At 44.0% G+C, this 20068-nt stretch overlaps 1 protein-coding gene across 1 annotated transcript in view; it reads right to left on the minus strand.

Moving 5' to 3' along the window:
* Nucleotides 1-2425: 2425 nt before the first annotated feature.
* LOC133378888 (zinc finger protein 208-like) overlaps nucleotides 2426-20068 on the minus strand; it is a 55807-nt gene continuing 38164 nt past the window's right edge. Inside the window, exons 4-5 of the mRNA XM_061613502.1 lie at nucleotides 7658-7765; nucleotides 2426-7468 (exon numbers count right to left, since the gene is read on the minus strand). Of these exons, the coding sequence (XP_061469486.1) occupies nucleotides 5024-7468; nucleotides 7658-7765 (2553 nt within the window). The 3' untranslated portion in view covers nucleotides 2426-5023. The remainder of the gene's footprint in view (nucleotides 7469-7657; nucleotides 7766-20068) is intronic.

Consider the following 20068-nt stretch of genomic DNA (forward strand, 5'->3'; position numbering starts at 1 on the left):
CCAAGCAGGTTTATTCAAAAGTAACTTTCACTGTTCAGTGGAGCTCACTCTCAAGCAAATGTGCATAGGATTGCAGCTTCAATTTTATTTAATGCCTTGTTTCCTTTATATTTCAGTGTTACTATAGATGTGTGAACCCTCCCAAGGGAATGTGTTAATAAATGATGGAGACCCAGAAGCTTTATCCAAGCTCCTTCAAAAGTTTCCCTCAGAGCATGGAGGCCGGCACTTAAGGGAACTTGCCTCCTGACTGGCTTCCTGCTCTCTTCCAGCCTGGGAAGGTTTTCCTCACTGAAACATCTCAATGTCAGGAAAAGGTTTTATTTGCCCCAACAGGGTGCTTTATTAAAAAGCATGAGGCCAAGGCCATTTTTTAAAAGAGGGAAGCCTCAATTAACCTCAAACTAACATTTGCAGGAAGGGATTTTGAGGAACTGAGACAAATAGTGGTAACGAGAGAGGAAGTTCTAAGCTTAATGGACAATATAAAAACTGACAAATCACCGGGCCCGGATGGCATCCACCCGGGAGTTCTCAAAGAACTCAAAGGTGAAATTGCTGATCTGCTAACTAAAATATGTAACTTGTCCCTTGGGTCCTCCTCCGTGCCTGAGGACTGGAAAGTGGCAAATGTAACGCCAATCTTCAAAAAGGGATCCAGAGGGGATCCCGGAAATTACAGGCCAGTTAGCTTAACTTCTGTCCCTGGAAAACTGGTAGAAAGTATGATTAAAGCTAGATTAACTAAGCACATAGAAGAACAAGCCTTGCTGAAGCAGAGCCAGCATGGCTTCTGCAAGGGAAAGTCCTGTCTCAGTAACCTATTAGAATTCTTTGAGAGTGTCAACAAGCATATAGATAGAGGTGATCCAGTGGACATAGTGTACTTAGACTTTCAAAAAGCGTTTGACAAGGTACCTCACCAAAGGCTTCTGAGGAAGCTTAGCAGTCATGGAATAAGAGGAGAGGTCCTCTTGTGGATAAGAAATTGGTTAAGAAGCAGAAAGCAGAGAGTAGGAATAAACGGACAATTCTCCCAATGGAGGGCTGTAGAAAGTGGAGTCCCTCAAGGATCGGTATTGGGACCTGTACTTTTCAACTTGTTCATTAATGACCTAGAATTAGGAGTGAGCAGTGAAGTGGCCAAGTTTGCTGATGACACTAAATTGTTCAGGGTTGTTAAAACAAAAAGGGATTGTGAAGAGCTCCAAAAAGACCTCTCCAAACTGAGTGAATGGGCAGAAAAATGGCAAATGCAATTCAATATAAACAAGTGTAAAATTATGCATATTGGAGCAAAAAATCTGAATTTCACATATACGCTCATGAGGTCTGAACTGGCGGTGACCGACCAGGAGAGAGACCTCGGGGTTGTAGTGGACAGCACAATGAAAATGTCGACCCAGTGTGCGGCAGCTGTGAAAAAGGCAAATTCCATGCTAGCAATAATTAGGAAAGGTATTGAAAATAAAACAGCCGATATCATAATGCCGTTGTATAAATCTATGGTGCGGCCGCATTTGGAATACTGTGTACAGTTCTGGTCGCCTCATCTCAAAAAGGATATTATAGAGTTGGAAAAGGTTCAGAAGAGGGCAACCAGAATGATCAAGGGGATGGAGCGACTCCCTTACGAGGAAAGGTTGCAGCATTTGGGGCTTTTTAGTTTAGAGAAAAGGCGGGTCAGAGGAGACATGATAGAAGTGTATAAAATTATGCATGCATTGAGAAAGTGGATAGAGAAAAGTTCTTCTCCCTCTCTCATAATACTAGAACTCGTGGACATTCAAAGAAGCTGAACGTTGGAAGATTCAGGACAGACAAAAGGAAGTACTTCTTTACTCAGCGCATAGTTAAACTATGGAATTTGCTCCCACAAGATGCAGTAATGGCCACCAGCTTGGACGGCTTTAAAAGAAGATTAGACAAATTCATGGAGGACAGGGCTATCAATGGCTACTAGCCATGATGGCTGTGCTCTGCCACCCTAGTCAGAGGCAGCATGCTTCTGAAAACCAGTTGCCGGAAGCCTCAGGAGGGGAGAGTGTTCTTGCACTCAGGTCCTGCTTGCGGGCTTCCCCCAGGCACCTGGTTGGCCACTGTGAGAACAGGATGCTGGACTAGATGGGCCACTGGCCTGATCCAGCAGGCTCTTCTTATGTTCTTATGTTCAATTGAGGTCTGTTTGTATTGCTAAATTTAATGAATATTTTATAACATTTTATGTAACTTATTTGATGCAGAGCTAAAGGACCTCGCTTAGTTACTTGGATCTTACAAGGCTATCTGAAGATGTAAGCATTAGTAAACCCCTCCTATGAGAAGACTGATTTGATACTAAAATGCACATATGCTAAATTTTCCTCTGAAAATCACAAATTTATGAAACATTCCTAGTTTAATTGGTGTTTATTACAACTGAGACAAAAACTTAAATATTCTAAAATATAACAAGATGGTACATTCCTCAATATATCTGAATGCATGAAAGAAATATAATACATTTCAGCTACGGCATAACTATTAGATCTCTTAGACATGGGAAGATACCTGCTATGCATCTGAACATACTAAGGAACTATCATCTGTTAGTGAAAGTCAGCAACTTCCTTTTCCCTCAGGGGAGGAGGAGGCTATGTAGGAGTCCCGATTCAATTTTTTGACCAGAGAGCTAAAAACTCCCCTCCCGTCTGGGAGATGTAGGTACGAAGAGGGAGGGTGGTGGCAGTGATTAGAGGATAGTTTAAGACCAACTGGCCTACTCTGCAGAGCAGGCAGGTAGCAGTTGGGCAGCGAAGGGTGTAGGTAGGCTCTCTTTGCCTCGCTTCTGTCACAGGCATTAGTAACGTTGAATAACAATGTTGCTGTTATACTAAGGCCAGAACCACAGAACAATATGAAGAAAAATGGAGACACCCAGAAGTTCTAATCAGGTCCTGTCCCTCACATAGAATTTCCCTCTCAATATGGCTACGTGGATATATTTAAAAGCACATTGAAGAAGAAAAATTATGTCAATCACAAAAGTTGCAGGTGTTTCTCCAAGAATACTGACTTCTCTCATCCCAAAAACAGGAAGGGAATGATGGGTGGGAGGTGGAGAAGAGATGGGTTCCAGGATTTCAAAGTTGGGATGCACATGACAGGGTTACACCTTTGGGGTGCTTCTAGATGACCTGTTCAATAAACGTTCATCCATATTTGTCTGCAGGGAAATTAGATGACATTGACTATTCAGTGAGTATTCATTCCGCTGTTTGCAGGGAGGTTAGATGGGTTTGCGTCAAAGCAAGCCTTATGCCAGTTTCCAGTGCATTTCCCCATCGCTTTCCTTATCACAGAAAGTCAGATACTTGGGGGAAATGAGTTTGCTGTGACAAACCCTACCTGGAGTTTCCGGGGATTGAGCCTAGGACTTCTGCACGCAAGGTGGATGCGCTCTCACTGAACTACGGCCATCCATCTTCAGGGAACCTTTTCCTGTAACAGCGCTCCTATCGAAGAAGCCCCACGTGTCACAAAGAAATAGGTCACATGGGGCACTGTCCAGGCACCCCAAGCCTCGGCATCACCCTCTAGGAATGGAGAGCATGTCAAATAATTCCGTGGCCGTGATTTGCAGGAGAACACCAGTGCTGGTGACTAAGCAGCTGTCATCAGAAAGGTTTGCTGGATATATCCATTGGGCAACTTTTCAAGAGCTTCAGAGGAACACCCCGAGGAAGCCATTGGGGCAGGATGAACATGGCAGATTGTAGCTTTGCTGCCTGCAGAATCTCGGTTTCTGAGTTGCCCTCCTAACACATTCCTCCTGCATATACGGAGCAACCAGGATGGCTTCTATTCAGAAGTGACTCTCCCCCTTCTCCTCCGTGGTCATGACTGTCTGTCTGCTTGACTCAGCCCAAGTGTTTACCAAGGTAATAGACTCGAGTGAGAGCCAGGAGCAGCTTGTCTGGTGGGGTGGAGCTGCAGCAAGAGGCTCCTCCCAGTGCAGCTGTGCAGTCCCACCCTCTCCGCCATATTGCCCCTCCATCAGGTAAGCAGTATTGATGCCCCTGCTGGAAGGTTGTTGCTACAGCTCCACCCCACCGTACATCTATTCCTGGGTTGAGCTGTAATCCTCCAGGAGGTGGGTGGGCAGGGTCACATGGGGTTGAATCCAACCCATTCAGAGCAGACCCACTGAAATTAACAAACCTGAGTGAGTCACGTCTACTCATCTGAATGGGTGAGGAGGACTAGCACTGGATACAACCGATAAGCCAACAAGCCTCCATACAGAAAAATTATGCCCACAAACACGAGTGTGTAAGGATGTATTTATTTATCTTAGCAGGGAGGAGTATGCCATCATATGAGCCCCAAGGTGAAAGTCCGTGCCCTGACCTAGACCACATTCACACCATACCTTTATTCCTTTACTATTCCACTTTAAGCACTCATGGCTTCCTCTAAAGAATCCTGGGAAGTGTAGGTTGTGAAGGATGCTGAGAGTTGTTAGCAGACTCCTATTCCCCCCACAGAGCTATAATTCCAAGTTCCCTGGGAAGAGGTACTGATTGTAAAACTACTCAAGAGAACTGTAGCTCAATGAAGGGAACAGGAGATTCTCCTAACAACTAACTAGTGTGAGAAGCTGCGGGGTGCCCGGCTGGGAAACAGCAGGTGAACCAGGCATTGCCTCTGCTGCAGGTGTGGGGTGTGTGTCTACCAGAGCTGTCTCTAACAGGGCAGTCTCTGACAGTTCCAGTTGGGCTCCAGGGGAAAGCTGAGCTGTCAGTGACAGGGATCTGGACACGCTGGGACCTTTCCCTTTGCTAGTCCCTGACCCAGCTCGTCATCCCAGTCCTCATTGTCGGTGTCAGGCTCCTCTAAGTCTCCCTTCCCAACCTGGGTCACACCAATGAAGCTCTTTCCAGTCCAAAAATTTATAAGGTTTGTTCCCTATATTACTTTTTGATGTGCGGAAAGGTTGCTACTCTGATTGAAGCTCTTTCCACACTCCAAGTATTTATAAGGTTTATCCCATGCATTGATGTTTAGTAAGGGTGCCACTGACACTGAAGCTCTTTCCACACTCAACACATTTATAAGGTTTGTCTCCTGTATGAGTCCTTTGATGTTTAATAAGGGTGCCACTTTCACTGAAGCTCTTTCCACACTCCATGCATTTATAAGGTTTCTCCCCTGTATGAGTTCTTTGATGTGTAGTAAGGTTGCTACTCTGATTGAAGCTCTTTCCACACTCCATGCATTCATAAGGTTTGTCCCCTGTATGAGTTCTTTGATGTGTAGTAAGGTGGCTACTCTGATTGAAGCTCTTTCCACACTCCACGCATTCATAAGGTTTCTCCCCTGTATGAGTTCTTCGATGTGTAGAAAGTTGGCTACTGTCCCTGAAGCTTTTACCACACTCCACGCATTCATAAGGTTTGTCCCCTGTATGAGTTCTTCGATGTTCAGAAAGATGGCTACTTTCTGTAAAGCTTTTTCCACACTTCATGCATTTATATGGTTTGTTCCCTGTATGGGTTCGTTGATGTGAATTAAGCTGGTTACGTTGCCTGAAGCTCTTTCCACAGTCCAAGCATTTATAAGGTTTGTCCCCTGTATGGGTTCGTTGATGTGAAGTAAGCTGGTTACTTTGCCTGAAGCTCTTTCCACACTCCAAGCATTTATAAGGTTTGTCCCCTGTATGAGTTCTTCGATGTCTAGAAAGTTGGCTACTGTCTCTGAAGCTTTTTCCACACTCGATACATTTATAAGGTTTGTCCCCTGTATGAGTTCTTTGATGTATAATAAGGGTGCCACTGTCCCTGAAGCTCTTTCCACACTCCAAGCATTTATAAGGTTTCTCCCCTGTATGAGTTCTTCGATGTTTAATAAGGGTGCCACTCTCACTGAAGCTCTTTCCACACTCAAAGCATTTATAAGGTTTGTCCCCTGTATGAGTTCTTCGATGTCTAGAAAGTTGGCTACTGTATCTGAAGCTTTTTCTACACTCCACGCATTCATAAGGTTTGTCCCCTGTATGAGTTCTTTGATGTGTAGTAAGGGTGCTACTGACGGTGAAGCTCTTTCCACACTGCATGCATTCATAAGGTTTGTCCCCTGTATGAGTTCTTCGATGTTTAGAAAGTTGCTTACTGACTCTGAAGCTTCTTCCACACTCCATGCATTTATACGGTTTGTCCCCTGTATGAGTTCTTTGATGTGAAGTAAGCTGGCTACTTTGTTTGAAGCTCTTTCCACACTCGAAGCATTTATAAGGTTTGCCCCCTGTATGAGTCCTCTGATGTATAGAAAGGTTGCCTCTCTGACTGAAGCTCTTTCCACACTCCATACATTTATAAGGTTTCTCCCCTGTATGAGTTCTTTGATGTGTAGAAAGGTTGCCACTTACACTGAAGCTCTTTCCACACTCCATACATTTATAAGGTTTGTCCCCTGTATGAGTCCTTCGATGTGTAGAAAGTTGGCTACTGATTCTGAAGCTCTTTCCACACTCCAAGCATTTATGAGGTTTGATCCCAGTATGAGTCTTTTGATGTTGAATGAGGTGGCCATTCAGAGTGAAGCTCTTTCCACACTCCAAACATTTATAAGGTTTGTCTCCTGTATGTGTTGTTTGATGTCTAGTAAGGGAGTTATTCTGACTGAAGCTCTTTCCACACACCACGCATTTATAAGGTTTGTCCCCTGTATGAGTCCTTTGATGAGAAGTAAGCTTGCCACTTTCACTGAATCTCTTTCCACAGTTCAAGCATTTATAAGGTTTGTCCCCTGTATGAGTTCTTTGATGCACAGTAAGGGTGTTACTGTGACTGAAACTCTTTCCACACTCTATGCATTCATAAGGTTTATCCCCTGTATGAGTTCTTTGATGTCTAGAAAGTTGGCTACTGTCTCTGAAACTTTTTCCACACTCCATGCATTTATACAGTTTGTCCCCTGTATGAGTTCCTTGATGTGAAGTAAGCTGGCCACTTTGCCTGAAGCTCTTTCCACACTCCAAGCATTTATAAAGTTTGTCCCCTGTATGAGTCCTTTGATGTTTAGTAAGGGTGCCACTTTCACTGAAGCTCTTTCCACACTCCATGCATTTATAACGTTTCTCCCCTGCATGAGTTCTTCGATGTATAGAAAGTTGGCTACCGTGATTGAAGCTCTTTCCACACTCCATGCATTTATAAGGTTTGGCCCCTATATGAGTTCTGTGATGCGAAATAAGGTTGCTACTGGCAGTGAAGCTGTTTCCACAGTCCAAGCATATATAAGGTTTGTCCCCTGTGTGAATTCTTTGATGAGAAGTAAGGAGGCAAAGCCGAGTGAAGGTCTTTCCACACTCTAAGCATTTATGTGGTTTCTTTCTCATATGTCTTCTCCAACGTGTATTTGGGGCTTTTTGCAAGATTTTACTGCAGTCAGAAGACATTCTTGTTTTCTTTAGGTGCTGAGTGTCTTGCTTGTGAATGTCTTAAATGTCCTGCCAGTGAGTTTCCCTTAGGCATATAGTTGGCCACTATAAGAACAGAATCATGGACCTTTGGCCTGATCCAGCAGGACTCTTCTTATGTTCTTACATCCAAGGTAAGTCCATCAAAACCCTTCTGCTGATCTAATTGGGATCCTTACACAAAGAACATATCATTACATCAAACTCGACCGTGATCTCCTTGTGAAGAGTCGTCTGTCCTGGAACGAGCAGGACACTTTCCTCTTCCGTGAATTGCAAGTCCACCTCTTCAAACGTCCCTGGATCCTGAAATAAGAAAACAAATACCTTCCTCATAAACGCTCCCAGGAAAGGTGTGGAAATTATCTATCCTTCACTCTGGACATGTGGCAAGTGGAGATTTTTCCTTCACAAATCACTGGGTTGTCATGGCATCTATGCAAGAGTTGATAAAGAACTCAGAAGTGAAATTGTTGATCTTCTAACAAAGATATTTAACTTGACCATGAGGTTGGCTATCATATCTCAGCAATTGGGTAGCGGCCAATGTAATACAGAAGTCAAAACAGGGGCATCCAAAGGGTATACTGGAAGTTAGAGGCGGTTAGTTTAATACCTCTTCCAGGAAAACTAGTGGAAAACAGTATTAAAGACAGAATTACCAAGCCTATAGAAGAACCCAGTCTTTCTGAAGCAGGACCATCATGACTTCCACCCTTACAATAGTTAATAGAGTTCTAGCTGTCTCACCTGAAAAAGGACATTGGAGACCTGTAAAATGGTTTAAAAATAAGCAGCTAAAATGATAAAGAGGTTAGTGCAGCTCTCTTATGAGGAAAGGTTATAACATCTGCAGCTTTGTAGTTTAGAATAAGATGACTAAGGAAGGACATGATAGAGATGTATATTATTATGCATGGTGTGGGGAAATTGGACAGAAGCAAGTTTTTCTCCCGCACACCTTAATGTGGTGAGGCGGTTTGAGTGTGTTGAAGAAGCTGAGTGCAATGCCGTCAGGAGTCAAGACCAAGGGGCTACACTCCTAGCAGGGTCACTCAAGGCGGAACGGACAAAGCTGAGAAGCCAGACTAAGATGTGTCCAGACTCAGAGGAGGGCAATGGTAAACCACCTCTGAATACCTCTTACCATGAAGACCTTATGAATAGACTATACAATAGGAATAGACTATGCAACACTAGATGGTGCTGGAAGATGGAACTCCCAGGGTCAGATGGCACCCACAAAACTACTGGAGAACAATGGACACGTACCAGCAGTTCTGTGACTAATGACACAACTGGATCAAAGCCGAAAGGAAGCCCAGAGGTTGAAGTGCACAGATACAAAAGGAGAGTCCAGAATCGTACGATGTCCACAATATCAACATGGAATGTGAGAAGCATGAACCAGGGAAAGTTAGATATTGTCAAACAAGACATAGAACGTATCAACATTATAATACTTGGTGTGAGTAAATTAAAATGGACGGGAATGGACATTTTCATTCAGGCAACTACAAAATATTTTATGCAGGAAATGAGAAATTAAAAAGAAACGGGGTTGCTTTAAGAGTAACAAGTAATGTAGCAAAGCAATTAGTACCTATAACACAAGGTCAGAGAAAGTGATATCAATGAGACTCAACGGGAAGCCTATAACCTTTATCCAAGTCTATGCTTCAACAGCAAATGCAGAAGAGGAATTGGAGAGATTTTACGAAGAAGTACAGGAAGAAATTGATCACACGCCAAAACAAGATGTGCTGATAATCATGGGGGACTGGAATGCAAAAGTAGGGAACAGAGAAGAATTAGGAATTGTGGGAAAATGGGACTTAGGAGATAGAAATGAAGCAGGTGAAAGACTTATTGAATTCTGCGAAGCCAATAATATATTTCTTGCAAACATATTTTTTGAGCAACCGAAATGATGACTGTACACGTGGACATCGCCAAATGGTCAATATAGGAATCAAATTGATTATATAATGGGTAGCAGAAGTTGGAGAAGCTCCACACATTCTGCGAAAACAGGACCAGGAGCAGACTGCGGTACAGATCATGAACTGGTCGTATCGAAAATCAGAGTAAAGCTAAAGAAGAAGAAAAAAAAATCATAATGCCAAAATACAATTTAAATAACATCCCAGAAGAATATAAAGAGCAAATAAGGAACAGATTTGTGGCTATAAACTTAGTGGAAAGAGAACCAGAAGAACTATGGATTGAAGTCAGAGACATTATCAGGGAATAATGTAAAAAGACAATACTTCTAGATAAAAGGAGAGAAAGACCTCAATTGTTGACGGACCAAACTCTTAAAATCGTAAAGAGCGAACGAAAGCAAAAAGAAAAGGAGACAGAAACATGGTAAAAATCCTAAATGCAATAATGCAGCGACTAATACGTAGGGACGAGGAGAACCATTACAACAACTATTGTATAGAAATAGAAAAGGATAATAAAAAAGGTAGAACAAGAGCTTTATTCCAAACGATTAGAGAAATTAAAGGAAAATTTAAACCAAGAGTAGAGCTGTTGAATAATCAACAGGGGAACGCACTGGCTGACGTAGATAAAATAAAAAGGAAGATGGAAGCAATATATTGAAGAACTTTATAAAAGAGATGCAAGGATGACAGATTCATTCATGAAGGAACTGTATGATGAAGAACCAGAATTCTTAGAATGCGAAGTGGTAGCTGCTCTTAAAATTCTAGGAAGAAGCAAATCATGAGGAATAGATAGCATACCAATAGAGGTGCTACAGGTTACTGAGATTGAATCTGTCCAAATTTTGACAAACCTTTGTCAACAAATATGGAAAACAAAACAATGGCCCATAGACTGGAAGTGTTCAATATATATCCCAATTCCAAAGAAAGGGGATCCCAGGGAATGCAGTAATTATCAAACTATTGCCAATATCCCATGCAAGTAAAGTAATGCTCAAGATTCTACAACAAAGGCTCTTACCATAGAAAGAAATGCCATATGTTCAAGCTGGATTTAGAAAGGGAAGAGGTACTAGAGATCACATCGTACACATACACTGGATAATGGAACAGACTAAGGAATTTCAGAAGAAAATCACCCTGTGCTTTATAGATTATAGCAAGGCCTATGATTGCGTAGATCACAAAAAACTATAAAATGCTTTAAAAGAAATGCGGGTGCCACAGCATCTGATTGTCCTGATGCGCAACCTATACTCTGGACAAGAGGCTACTGTAAGGACAGACTATGGAGAAACTGATTGGTTCCCAATCGGAAAGGATGTAAGACAGGGGTGTATTTTATCACCCTATTTATTTAATCTATACGCAGAACATATCATACGGAAAGCAGGATTGGACCAAGATGAAGGTGGAATATAGGAGGGAGAAATATCAATAATTTAAGATATGCAGATGATACCATGCTACTAGCAGACTCTAGAACTGATCTGAACTGAACGCTGATGAAAGTTAAAGGGGAAAGCAGAGAAGCAGGACTACAGCTGAATGTTAAGAAGACTCAAGTAATGACAACAGAGATTTATGTAACTTTAAAGTTGACAATGAGGACCCTGACCTTGTCAACCTTGGCACAGTCATTAACCAAAATGGAGACAATAGTCAAGAAATCAGAAGAAGGCTAGGACTGGGGAGGGCAGGTATGAGAGAACTAGGAAAGGTCCTCAAATGCAAAGATGTATCACTGAACATTAAAGTCCGGATCATTCAGACCATGGCATTCCCGATCTCTATGTATGGATGTGAAAGTTGGACAGTTAAAAAAGCAGGTAAGAAAAAAATCAACTCATTTGAAATGTGGTGTTAAATCCAACTAAACTAAAACTATCACTAGAAGTTAAAATGATGAAACTGATGCTATCGTATATTGGACACATCATGATTCAGTGGAAAAGACTCGGCAAAACAGAAAAAAATGAAATGGACTGCCTTCAAGTCAATCCTGACTTATGACAACCCTATGAATAGGGTTTTCATGATAAGCGGTATTCAGAGGGGGTTTACCATTGCCTCCCTCTGAGGCTAGTCCTCGCCAGCTGGCTAGAGCCTGCTCGGCTTGCCACAGCTGCACAAGCCAGCCCCTTCCTTGTCCGCAACTGCCAGCTGGGGGGCAACTGGGCTCCTTGCGACTCTGCAGCTTGCCCACGGCTGTACAGGTGGCAGGGCACGTCACCCCTGAGCCACTCACTGTGGGGGTGATCTTCAGCTGGCCCTTGACACCCAGGAGACACGAGTGGGGATTTGAACTCACAGACTCTGGACTCCTAGCCAGGCTCTCCTCCCCACTGTGCTATACCAGCTGTCAGGAATAGAAAAAGAGGAAGACCAAACAAGAGATGGATTGATTCCCTAAAGGAAGCCACAGACCTGAACTTACAAGATCTGAACAGGGTGGTTTACAACAGATGCTATTGGAGGTTGCTGATTCATAGGGTCACCATAAGTCATAATGGACGTGAAGGCACATAACACACACACATGCTGATACTATAGTCCAGGGTAATCCAATAAAGCTCCTTCTTCACACAGTGCAGAGTTAAACTCTGGAATTTACTACCACACTATGCAGTAAAGGTCACCAACTGAAAGAGGTGATGATTAGACTGCTCCTGGAAAAGCCCACCCTCGACCCAATGATTTGTGACAACTACCTCCCAGTCACAAATGATTTGTGCCTCTGCTACATTTTGAGTTAATCAAGAAAGAAACGAACTTTGAACTTACCACAGTAAATCTCTTTGTTGCAGGGAAAGAGGGGAGTCTAGGATGGATTGGCACCGCCCACTCACTCCACCTGCAGGAAGAATTCTTCAGGAGACGTTACCTGAGTGAGATGGCAACCCCTCCCCAGATTTGCTTCTCATCTAAAAATGAAACAAAACACACATTAAACCCTACATCATAATCATAGTCTATCCTCTTTCTTTAAAAAATGGGGAAAAGGCAGAGAAAAGAGGCTCGTTTTAGTAAAAGTGTAGGAAAGGATGAGTTGGTTACACCAAACAGGAATAAAGTCACAAAACAGGGAGGTGGATGGCTGCTGTAAGTGGGGCCTCCCAGACAGCCTGAATATGATCTTTTTTCCTGCCTACCTGTCAAATTCCTTGTCTCACCACCACCCCACAATGGTCAAAAAACACTTAGTGGGGCGACTCCCCTCCCCCCCTGCAGAAAAGGAATTTCTCATGCGAAGTCTAACATTTGCTTCCACAGTCGTTAGGAAGTTTTTCCTGATGTTCAGTCGAAATCTGGCTTCCTGCAACTTGAGCCCATTATTCCATGTCCTGCACTCTGGGGCAATCAAAAGAGATCCTGGCCCTCCTTTGTGTGGCAACCTTTCAAGTACTTGAAGAATGCTATCATATCTCCCCTCAGTCCTCCCTTCTCAAGGCTAAACATGCCCAGTTCTCTCACTCTCTCCTCACAGGCCTTTTTGTATAGGACGTTGGGCCCAATGTCCTGTAGGACCCTGCAGAGTTGCGTAGCAGAACGGAGAGTTTTGAACGAGCTTATGTGTGTGTGTTTGAATTTTTGCTAAGATTCTACCTTCCCTGCAAATTAGTCAGACAGAGACTTTAAGCTTTAAAAATAAGAAATAACTACTTTATCCTGGAAGTACATGCTTGATAGGAAAGAGTTCTAGATCTAGCTATGTTGGAGCAGCAGACTCTGATCCCAGGGTCTGCCCTCATGCTGGTTGAGAGGAAAGGAAAGATGTCTGCTCCCCTCTCAAGAACACAGACACTGGGAAGGCGGGAAGGAACTGAGATCAACATCCTTTGCATATCAGTAAAGCAGGAAGGAAGAGACAGCAGGAGATCAAAGGACAGGTGTAGCCTAGCAACCAAGAGGTCTCCTCTCTAGCTACGCCTTTAGCCCCATGCAACCTCAACCCACAACCCCATATATTCCAACATTTCCCCCCTGATCATCCTTGTTGCCCTCTGTCAGATCTCTTGTCTTGCGCTAGCCCCGGCATGCATTTCTCATTATCTCACCACTAGGCTTCACTACCTGATACATTGGAAAGCAATGCTGCTCTGAGACTTTGCCTTAGTTTCCTCCTTTAACAGACTGCTATTAAGTGTCTAGGTACACTTTTAGGCCACAACCACCACCCCCTTGAACATTTCTGTCTTAAAGACTACAGCCCTGGGTTGCCTTTGGATACCTGCTGCTGATACACTAAATATTCACCACTGCCACCATAGATACTGGTTCCAGCTTTGGGTTTTGCTCTGCCCACCCTTCTCCTTTGTATGAACCCAGCCAAGGATCAAGCGTGTTGTTGAACCAAACAGATTTATTAAATAACACTGGGAATAAACAAGCTTACTTTGAATTCAGTTGTCATGCGTGTGGTTACATATACACGATCTTCAACATGTTATAGCTGCTCTTATTTCACATACTTTAGTCCCAAACCTGCCTCACTACCCCTCTAAATACACATCCACCCCTCACCCTCTTCAACTCAAAACCAGAACCGAACCCCTGACTAACTGGCATTCTTCCTTATATACTCTCAACCACCCGGATGTTCAGCCAATCATAACACACCATTCATTCCCTCACGTGTACTCCCCCCTCTCAACTCATTCTACTTACCATATTTAACCTACAAAACCGGCACTTACCATAAATATTATACAAACACTACAGGGACATCACACCCTCCTCTGAATCCATTCTAGCTGCTCTGCATCCTTCTTCAAGTGCAGTGTCCAGAACTGGCTTTTAAAACTGCTTTTTTTAAAAACAAAATTACGTTATTCCACATCAATACCTGGAAGGGGTTTTTTTTTTTTTTTTTCAGAAAGATAGTACAATGCAAAATTGAATCTACTAAGCAATAGAAGATTAAAAAAAAAGAACACTCTCCTTGGATAATATTCTTGCGGTCACGCAAGTGTAACTATGCTCAGTTAATTACTTAGGCACTGTAAACCGCCCAGAGAGCTTTGGATAGGGGAGGTATATAAATAAATAAATAAATAAATAATGCGCTGATGCATCACACACACCCCGCCAGATGGAAAGGGGGGGTGCCCCAAAATTCACCATCCCTCCCACACCCCTTTCCCTCCTTCCTCGCAAGCCCGCTCTTCACCCGCTGCATGGTTGAGGGGAGCATCACTTCTCCCACGTTAGAGACATTTCCCGTATAGACTTTGAGATAGACTTGGCAGACACAGCCAGTTTCTGGGTTCAAAACAACCTTTCTTTTTTTTCTTCCGTGGTCATACAATCAAATTATTTTTAATGGCTGCAGTCGTATGGACACTTACTAGGAACTTGCTTTTGAGTAGACTGAGACCAGTGTAATATAGTGTCCAGAACAGCCTTTTTAAACAATATTACTTTTTTCCACACCAATGTAATGGCCACCAGCTTGGATGGCTTTAAAAGAAGATTAGACAAATTCATGGAGGACGGGGCTATCAATGGCTACTAGCCATGATGGCTGTGCTCTGCCACCCTAGTCAGAGGCAGCATGCTTCTGAAAACCGGTTGCCGGAAGCCTCAGGAGGGGAGAGTGTTTTTGCACTTGGGTCCTGCTTAGCGTTGCCAGGTCTCCGGTTTTCGGCCGGAGTCTCAGGGAAAAAGGGGCCGTCTCCGGCCTCCGGCAATACTTTGCTTAAACTGGATGATCTCCGGCTTTTCATTGGCCCCCTCAGCCACGCATGCGTGACGGGTGTGGCTGGCCGCCTTCCCGCCCGTTGTCATTGAGGCAGGGAGAGCTGGTGCCGCCGGGGCCGGGCTCTGTCTTCCCAGGCGGCGAGGCCAGGACACTCTGCACGTGCCCAGAGATGCCCTGCGGCCGAGGCCAGAGGTGCAGCCTGTCTTGGACAGGGGCGGTCGGGAGCGGCAACGAGGGGCTGGCCCTGGGCGCGCGAGGCGGGCGCTGCTTAAAAGGCCGGTCGGGCGAGTGCGGCGCTGTCATTCTCCCTCCTGCTGTGGGCGCCGCTGGGCGGGAGTGGCCGCGATGGAGCTCTGCAGTGGCGGCGGCGGTGGCCGCAGCGTCTCTGGCTGGGGGGAGGCATCGCGGCCGCTGCCGCCCAGCGGCGCCCACAGCACGAGGTGTGAAGCGGCCAGGCGTCCTCGGGGCTAAGAAGGAGCTGGCCCCGTCCGGCGTCCACTGCTGCTGTGGGTAGCAGGCTGGAGAGAGAGAAAGAGAGAGAGGCTGGAGAAAGAGAGAGATGCTGGAGAAAGAGAGAGAAAGAGAGAGATGCTGGAGAGAGAGAAAGAGAGAGATGCTGGAGAAAGAGAGAGATGCTGGAGAGAGAAAGAGAGATGCTGGAGAAAGAGAGAGATGCTGGAGGAAACTTCACAAAAATGAGGGGATTGGTAAAAAGAAAGCTGAAAAACAAGGTCCAGAGGGTCACATCACTCGAAAATGCTTGGAAGTTGTTTAAAAACACTATATTAGAAGCTCAACTGGAGTGCATACCGCAGATCAGAAAAGGTACCGCCAGGGCCAAGAAGATGCCAGCATGGTTAACGAGTAAAGTCAAGGAAGCTCTTAGAGGCAAAAAGTCTTCCTTCAAAAAATGGAAGTCTTGTCCAAATGAAGAAAATAAAAAAGAACACAAACTCTGGCAAAAGAAATGCAAGAAGACAATAAGGGATGCTAAAAAAGAATTTGAGGAGCACATTGCTAAGAACATAAAAACCAACAACAAAAAATTCTATAAATACATTCAAAGCAGGAGACCATCTAGGGAGACAATTGGACCCTTGGATGATAAGGGAGTCAAAGGTGTACTAAAGAACAATAAGGAGATTGCAGAGAAGCTAAATGAATTCTTTGCATCTGTCTTCACAGTGGAAAATATAGGGCAGATCCCTGAACCTGAACTAACATTTGCAGGAAGGGATTCTGAGGAACTGAGACAAATAGTGGTAACGAGAGAGGAAGTTCTAAGCTTAATGGACAATATAAAAACTGACAAATCACCGGGCCCGGATGGCATCCACCCGAGAGTTCTCAAAGAACTCAAAGGTGAAATTGCTGATCTGCTAACTAAAATATGTAACTTGTCCCTTGGGTCCTCCTCCGTGCCTGAGGACTGGAAAGTGGCAAATGTAACACCAATCTTCAAAAAGGGATCCAGAGGGGATCCCGGAAATTACAGGCCAGTTAGCTTAACTTCTGTCCCTGGAAAACTGGTAGAAAGTATTATTAAAGCTAGATTAACTAAACACATAGAAGAACAAGCCTTGCTGAAGCAGAGCCAGCATGGCTTCTGCAAGGGAAAGTCCTGTCTCAGTAACCTATTAGAATTCTTTGAGAGTGTCAACAAGCATATAGATAGAGGTGATCCAGTGGACATAGTGTACTTAGACTTTCAAAAAGCGTTTGACAAGGTACCTCACCAAAGGCTTCTGAGGAAGCTTAGCAGTCATGGAATAAGAGGAGAGGTCCTCTTGTGGATAAGGAATTGGTTAAGAAGCAGAAAGCAGAGAGTAGGAATAAACGGACAGTTCTCCCAATGGAGGGCTGTAGAAAGTGGAGTCCCTCAAGGATCGGTATTGGGACCTGTACTTTTCAACTTGTTCATTAATGACCTAGAATTAGGAGTGAGCAGTGAAGTGGCCAAGTTTGCTGACGACACTAAATTGTTCAGGGTTGTTAAAACAAAAAGGGATTGCGAAGAGCTCCAAAAAGACCTCTCCAAACTGAGTGAATGGGCAGAAAAATGGCAAATGCAATTCAATATAAACAAGTGTAAAATTATGCATATTGGAGCAAAAAATCTTAATTTCACATATACGCTCATGGGGTCTGAACTGGCGGTGACCGACCAGGAGAGAGACCTCGGGGTTGTAGTGGACAGCACGATGAAAATGTCGACCCAGTGTGCGGCAGCTGTGAAAAAGGCAAATTCCATGCTAGCGATAATTAGGAAAGGTATTGAAAATAAAACAGCCGATATCATAATGCCGTTGTATAAATCTATGGTGCGGCCGCATTTGGAATACTGTGTACAGTTCTGGTCGCCTCATCTCAAAAAGGATATTATAGAGTTGGAAAAGGTTCAGAAGAGGGCAACCAGAATGATCAAGGGGATGGAGCGACTCCCTTACGAGGAAAGGTTGCAGCATTTGGGGCTTTTTAGTTTAGAGAAAAGGCGGGTCAGAGGAGACATGATAGAAGTGTATAAAATTATGCATGGCATTGAGAAAGTGGATAGAGAAAAGTTCTTCTCCCTCTCTCATAATACTAGAACTCGTGGACATTCAAAAAAGCTGAATGTTGGAAGATTCAGGACAGACAAAAGGAAGTACTTCTTTACTCAGCGCATAGTTAAACTATGGAATTTGCTCCCACAAGATGCAGTAATGGCCACCAGCTTGGACGGCTTTAAAAGAAGATTAGACAAATTCATGGAGGACAGGGCTATCAATGGCTACTAGCCATGATGGCTGTGCTCTGCCACCCTAGTCAGAGGCAGCATGCTTCTGAAAACCAGTTGCCGGAAGCCTCAGGAGGGGAGAGTGTTCTTGCACTCGGGTCCTGCTTGCGGGCTTCCCCCAGGCACCTGGTTGGCCACTGTGAGAACAGGATGCTGGACTAGATGGGCCACTGGCCTGATCCAGCAGGCTCTTCTTATGTTCTTAAAGAGAGAGATGCTGGAGAGAGAGAGAGAGAGAGAGGCTGGAGAGAGAAAGAGAGAATTTGGCCCTAATCCTCAGTTTCTTACTATTTCCTCTGGATAATTGCACTGCTGGAAACGGACAGAATCATCATGTAATTGTCTTTTCTTGACAGGATGTGGGAGTGAGATTGAAATGACAACAAATAGGAATGTGTGCCATTGTTCCATTTTTCTGCACATTTCCCATCTCCCCAAAGCAGCCTTCCCCAACCTGGTGCCTTCCAGATATCTTTGGGCATACAGCTGCCACCAGCTAACATCTGGAGGGCACCAAGCTGGGGAAGTCTGCCCTAAATTGTCAGCTGCTTCAGGTCTATCAGATCTAAGCATATGGTCACCCTGTTGTGGGAAAGTTCCCATTAAACTGACTCGTGTTGTCTCATTAAGTCTCTAATGTGGCAATTTAAGCGAACAGACCTGATCTTGTTCTGGGTTTTGGACTTCCAGCAGGGGCTTAGACTAGAAGGACTAAAAGGCCCCTTCTAGCTCTGTGATTCTATGCTACATGTAAGTGTGTGTGTGTGTGTGTGTGTGTGTTACACACAAACGCACAGGCACACACACAAGCATACTTTTTTTCTTTGATCAATTTTGCTTAGAAAAAAAGTGTCTTGTTCTTGTCAGTTGACTTCCTTTTTTATTCTTTGTATGTACTTAAACAAGCTGGTTTGTTTTAAAAGAAAAGCTTGGTGGTGTTTGTGAGAGCCCACGAAAGAGCAATTTCAGGTAACTGCCACAGCCAAATGGTTAAGAATTGGCCTTATGACATAACGTGTACTGGCTGGTCTCTACAGAATTCCAAACACCATTTCAGACTTAAGGCTGCCATCTATTATCCCAAAGGCAGCCAAAGTAGCATCCTCCAGATATTGTACTAAAACTCCCATGAGCCCTATCCTGCTTGGCCAGCAATCACAATAAAGTCCAAAAACTTGACTGCATTTGTTTAATTATATGCATGGAAATGGAAATGGACTGCCTTCAAGTCGATTCCAACTTATGGCTACCCTATGAATAGGGATTTCATGGTAAGCGGTATTCAGAGGCGGTTTACCATCTAAGGCTAGTACTCCCCACCTGGCTAGGGACTGCTCAGCTTGCCACAGCTGCACAAGCCAGTCCCTTCCTTGTCCGCAACTGCCAGCTGGGGGAAACGGCTCCTTGCAACTATGCACCTTGCCCACAGGTGGCAGGGCACATAATCCCTGAGCCACTCACTGTGGGGGTGATCTTTAGCTGGCCCTTGACATCCAGGAGACACGAGCAGGAATTTGAACTCATAGACTCTGGACTCCCAGCCAGGCTCTCCTCCCCACTGTGCTATACCATCTGTTGCATGAGCATACAGTTAACATACAACTGACTTCATAGCACCATGCAGATAACAACTGGCTCACTCTGCATTAGCATAGCTGCTGCAAGCACTCTTAGTTCATTTTTACAAGATAGTTCAACATGCTATCTTGTTCATTAAAAAAATGCATTCATTCCTGACTTTACCTCTTACCACTTCTCCAGTCTGTAAAAAATAAAATAAAACACCTTCCACTTTCCTTTTTTGTATCTTTAATTCAGTTGTTGTTGTTAATGTGCCTTCAAGTCAATTTCAACTTATGGTGACCCTATGAATCAGCGACCCCAATAGCATCTGTCATAAACCACCCTGTTCAGATCTTGCAAGTTCAGGTCTGTGCTTCCTTTATGGAATCAATCCATCTCTTGTTTGGTCTTCCTCTTTTTCTACTCCCTTCTGTTTTTCCCAGTATTATTGTCTTTTCTAATGAATCATGTCTTCTCATTATGTGTCCAAAGTATATGTGTCCAAAGTCAGAGGAAGGCAATGGTAAACCACCTCTGAATACCTCTTACCATGAAAACCCTATTCATAGGGTCACCAAAAGTTGGGATCGACTTGAAGGCATTCCATTTCCATT

Source organism: Rhineura floridana, chromosome 3 (genome assembly GCF_030035675.1).
Source record: "Rhineura floridana isolate rRhiFlo1 chromosome 3, rRhiFlo1.hap2, whole genome shotgun sequence".
NCBI classification, from domain to species: Eukaryota; Metazoa; Chordata; class Lepidosauria; order Squamata; family Rhineuridae; genus Rhineura; species Rhineura floridana.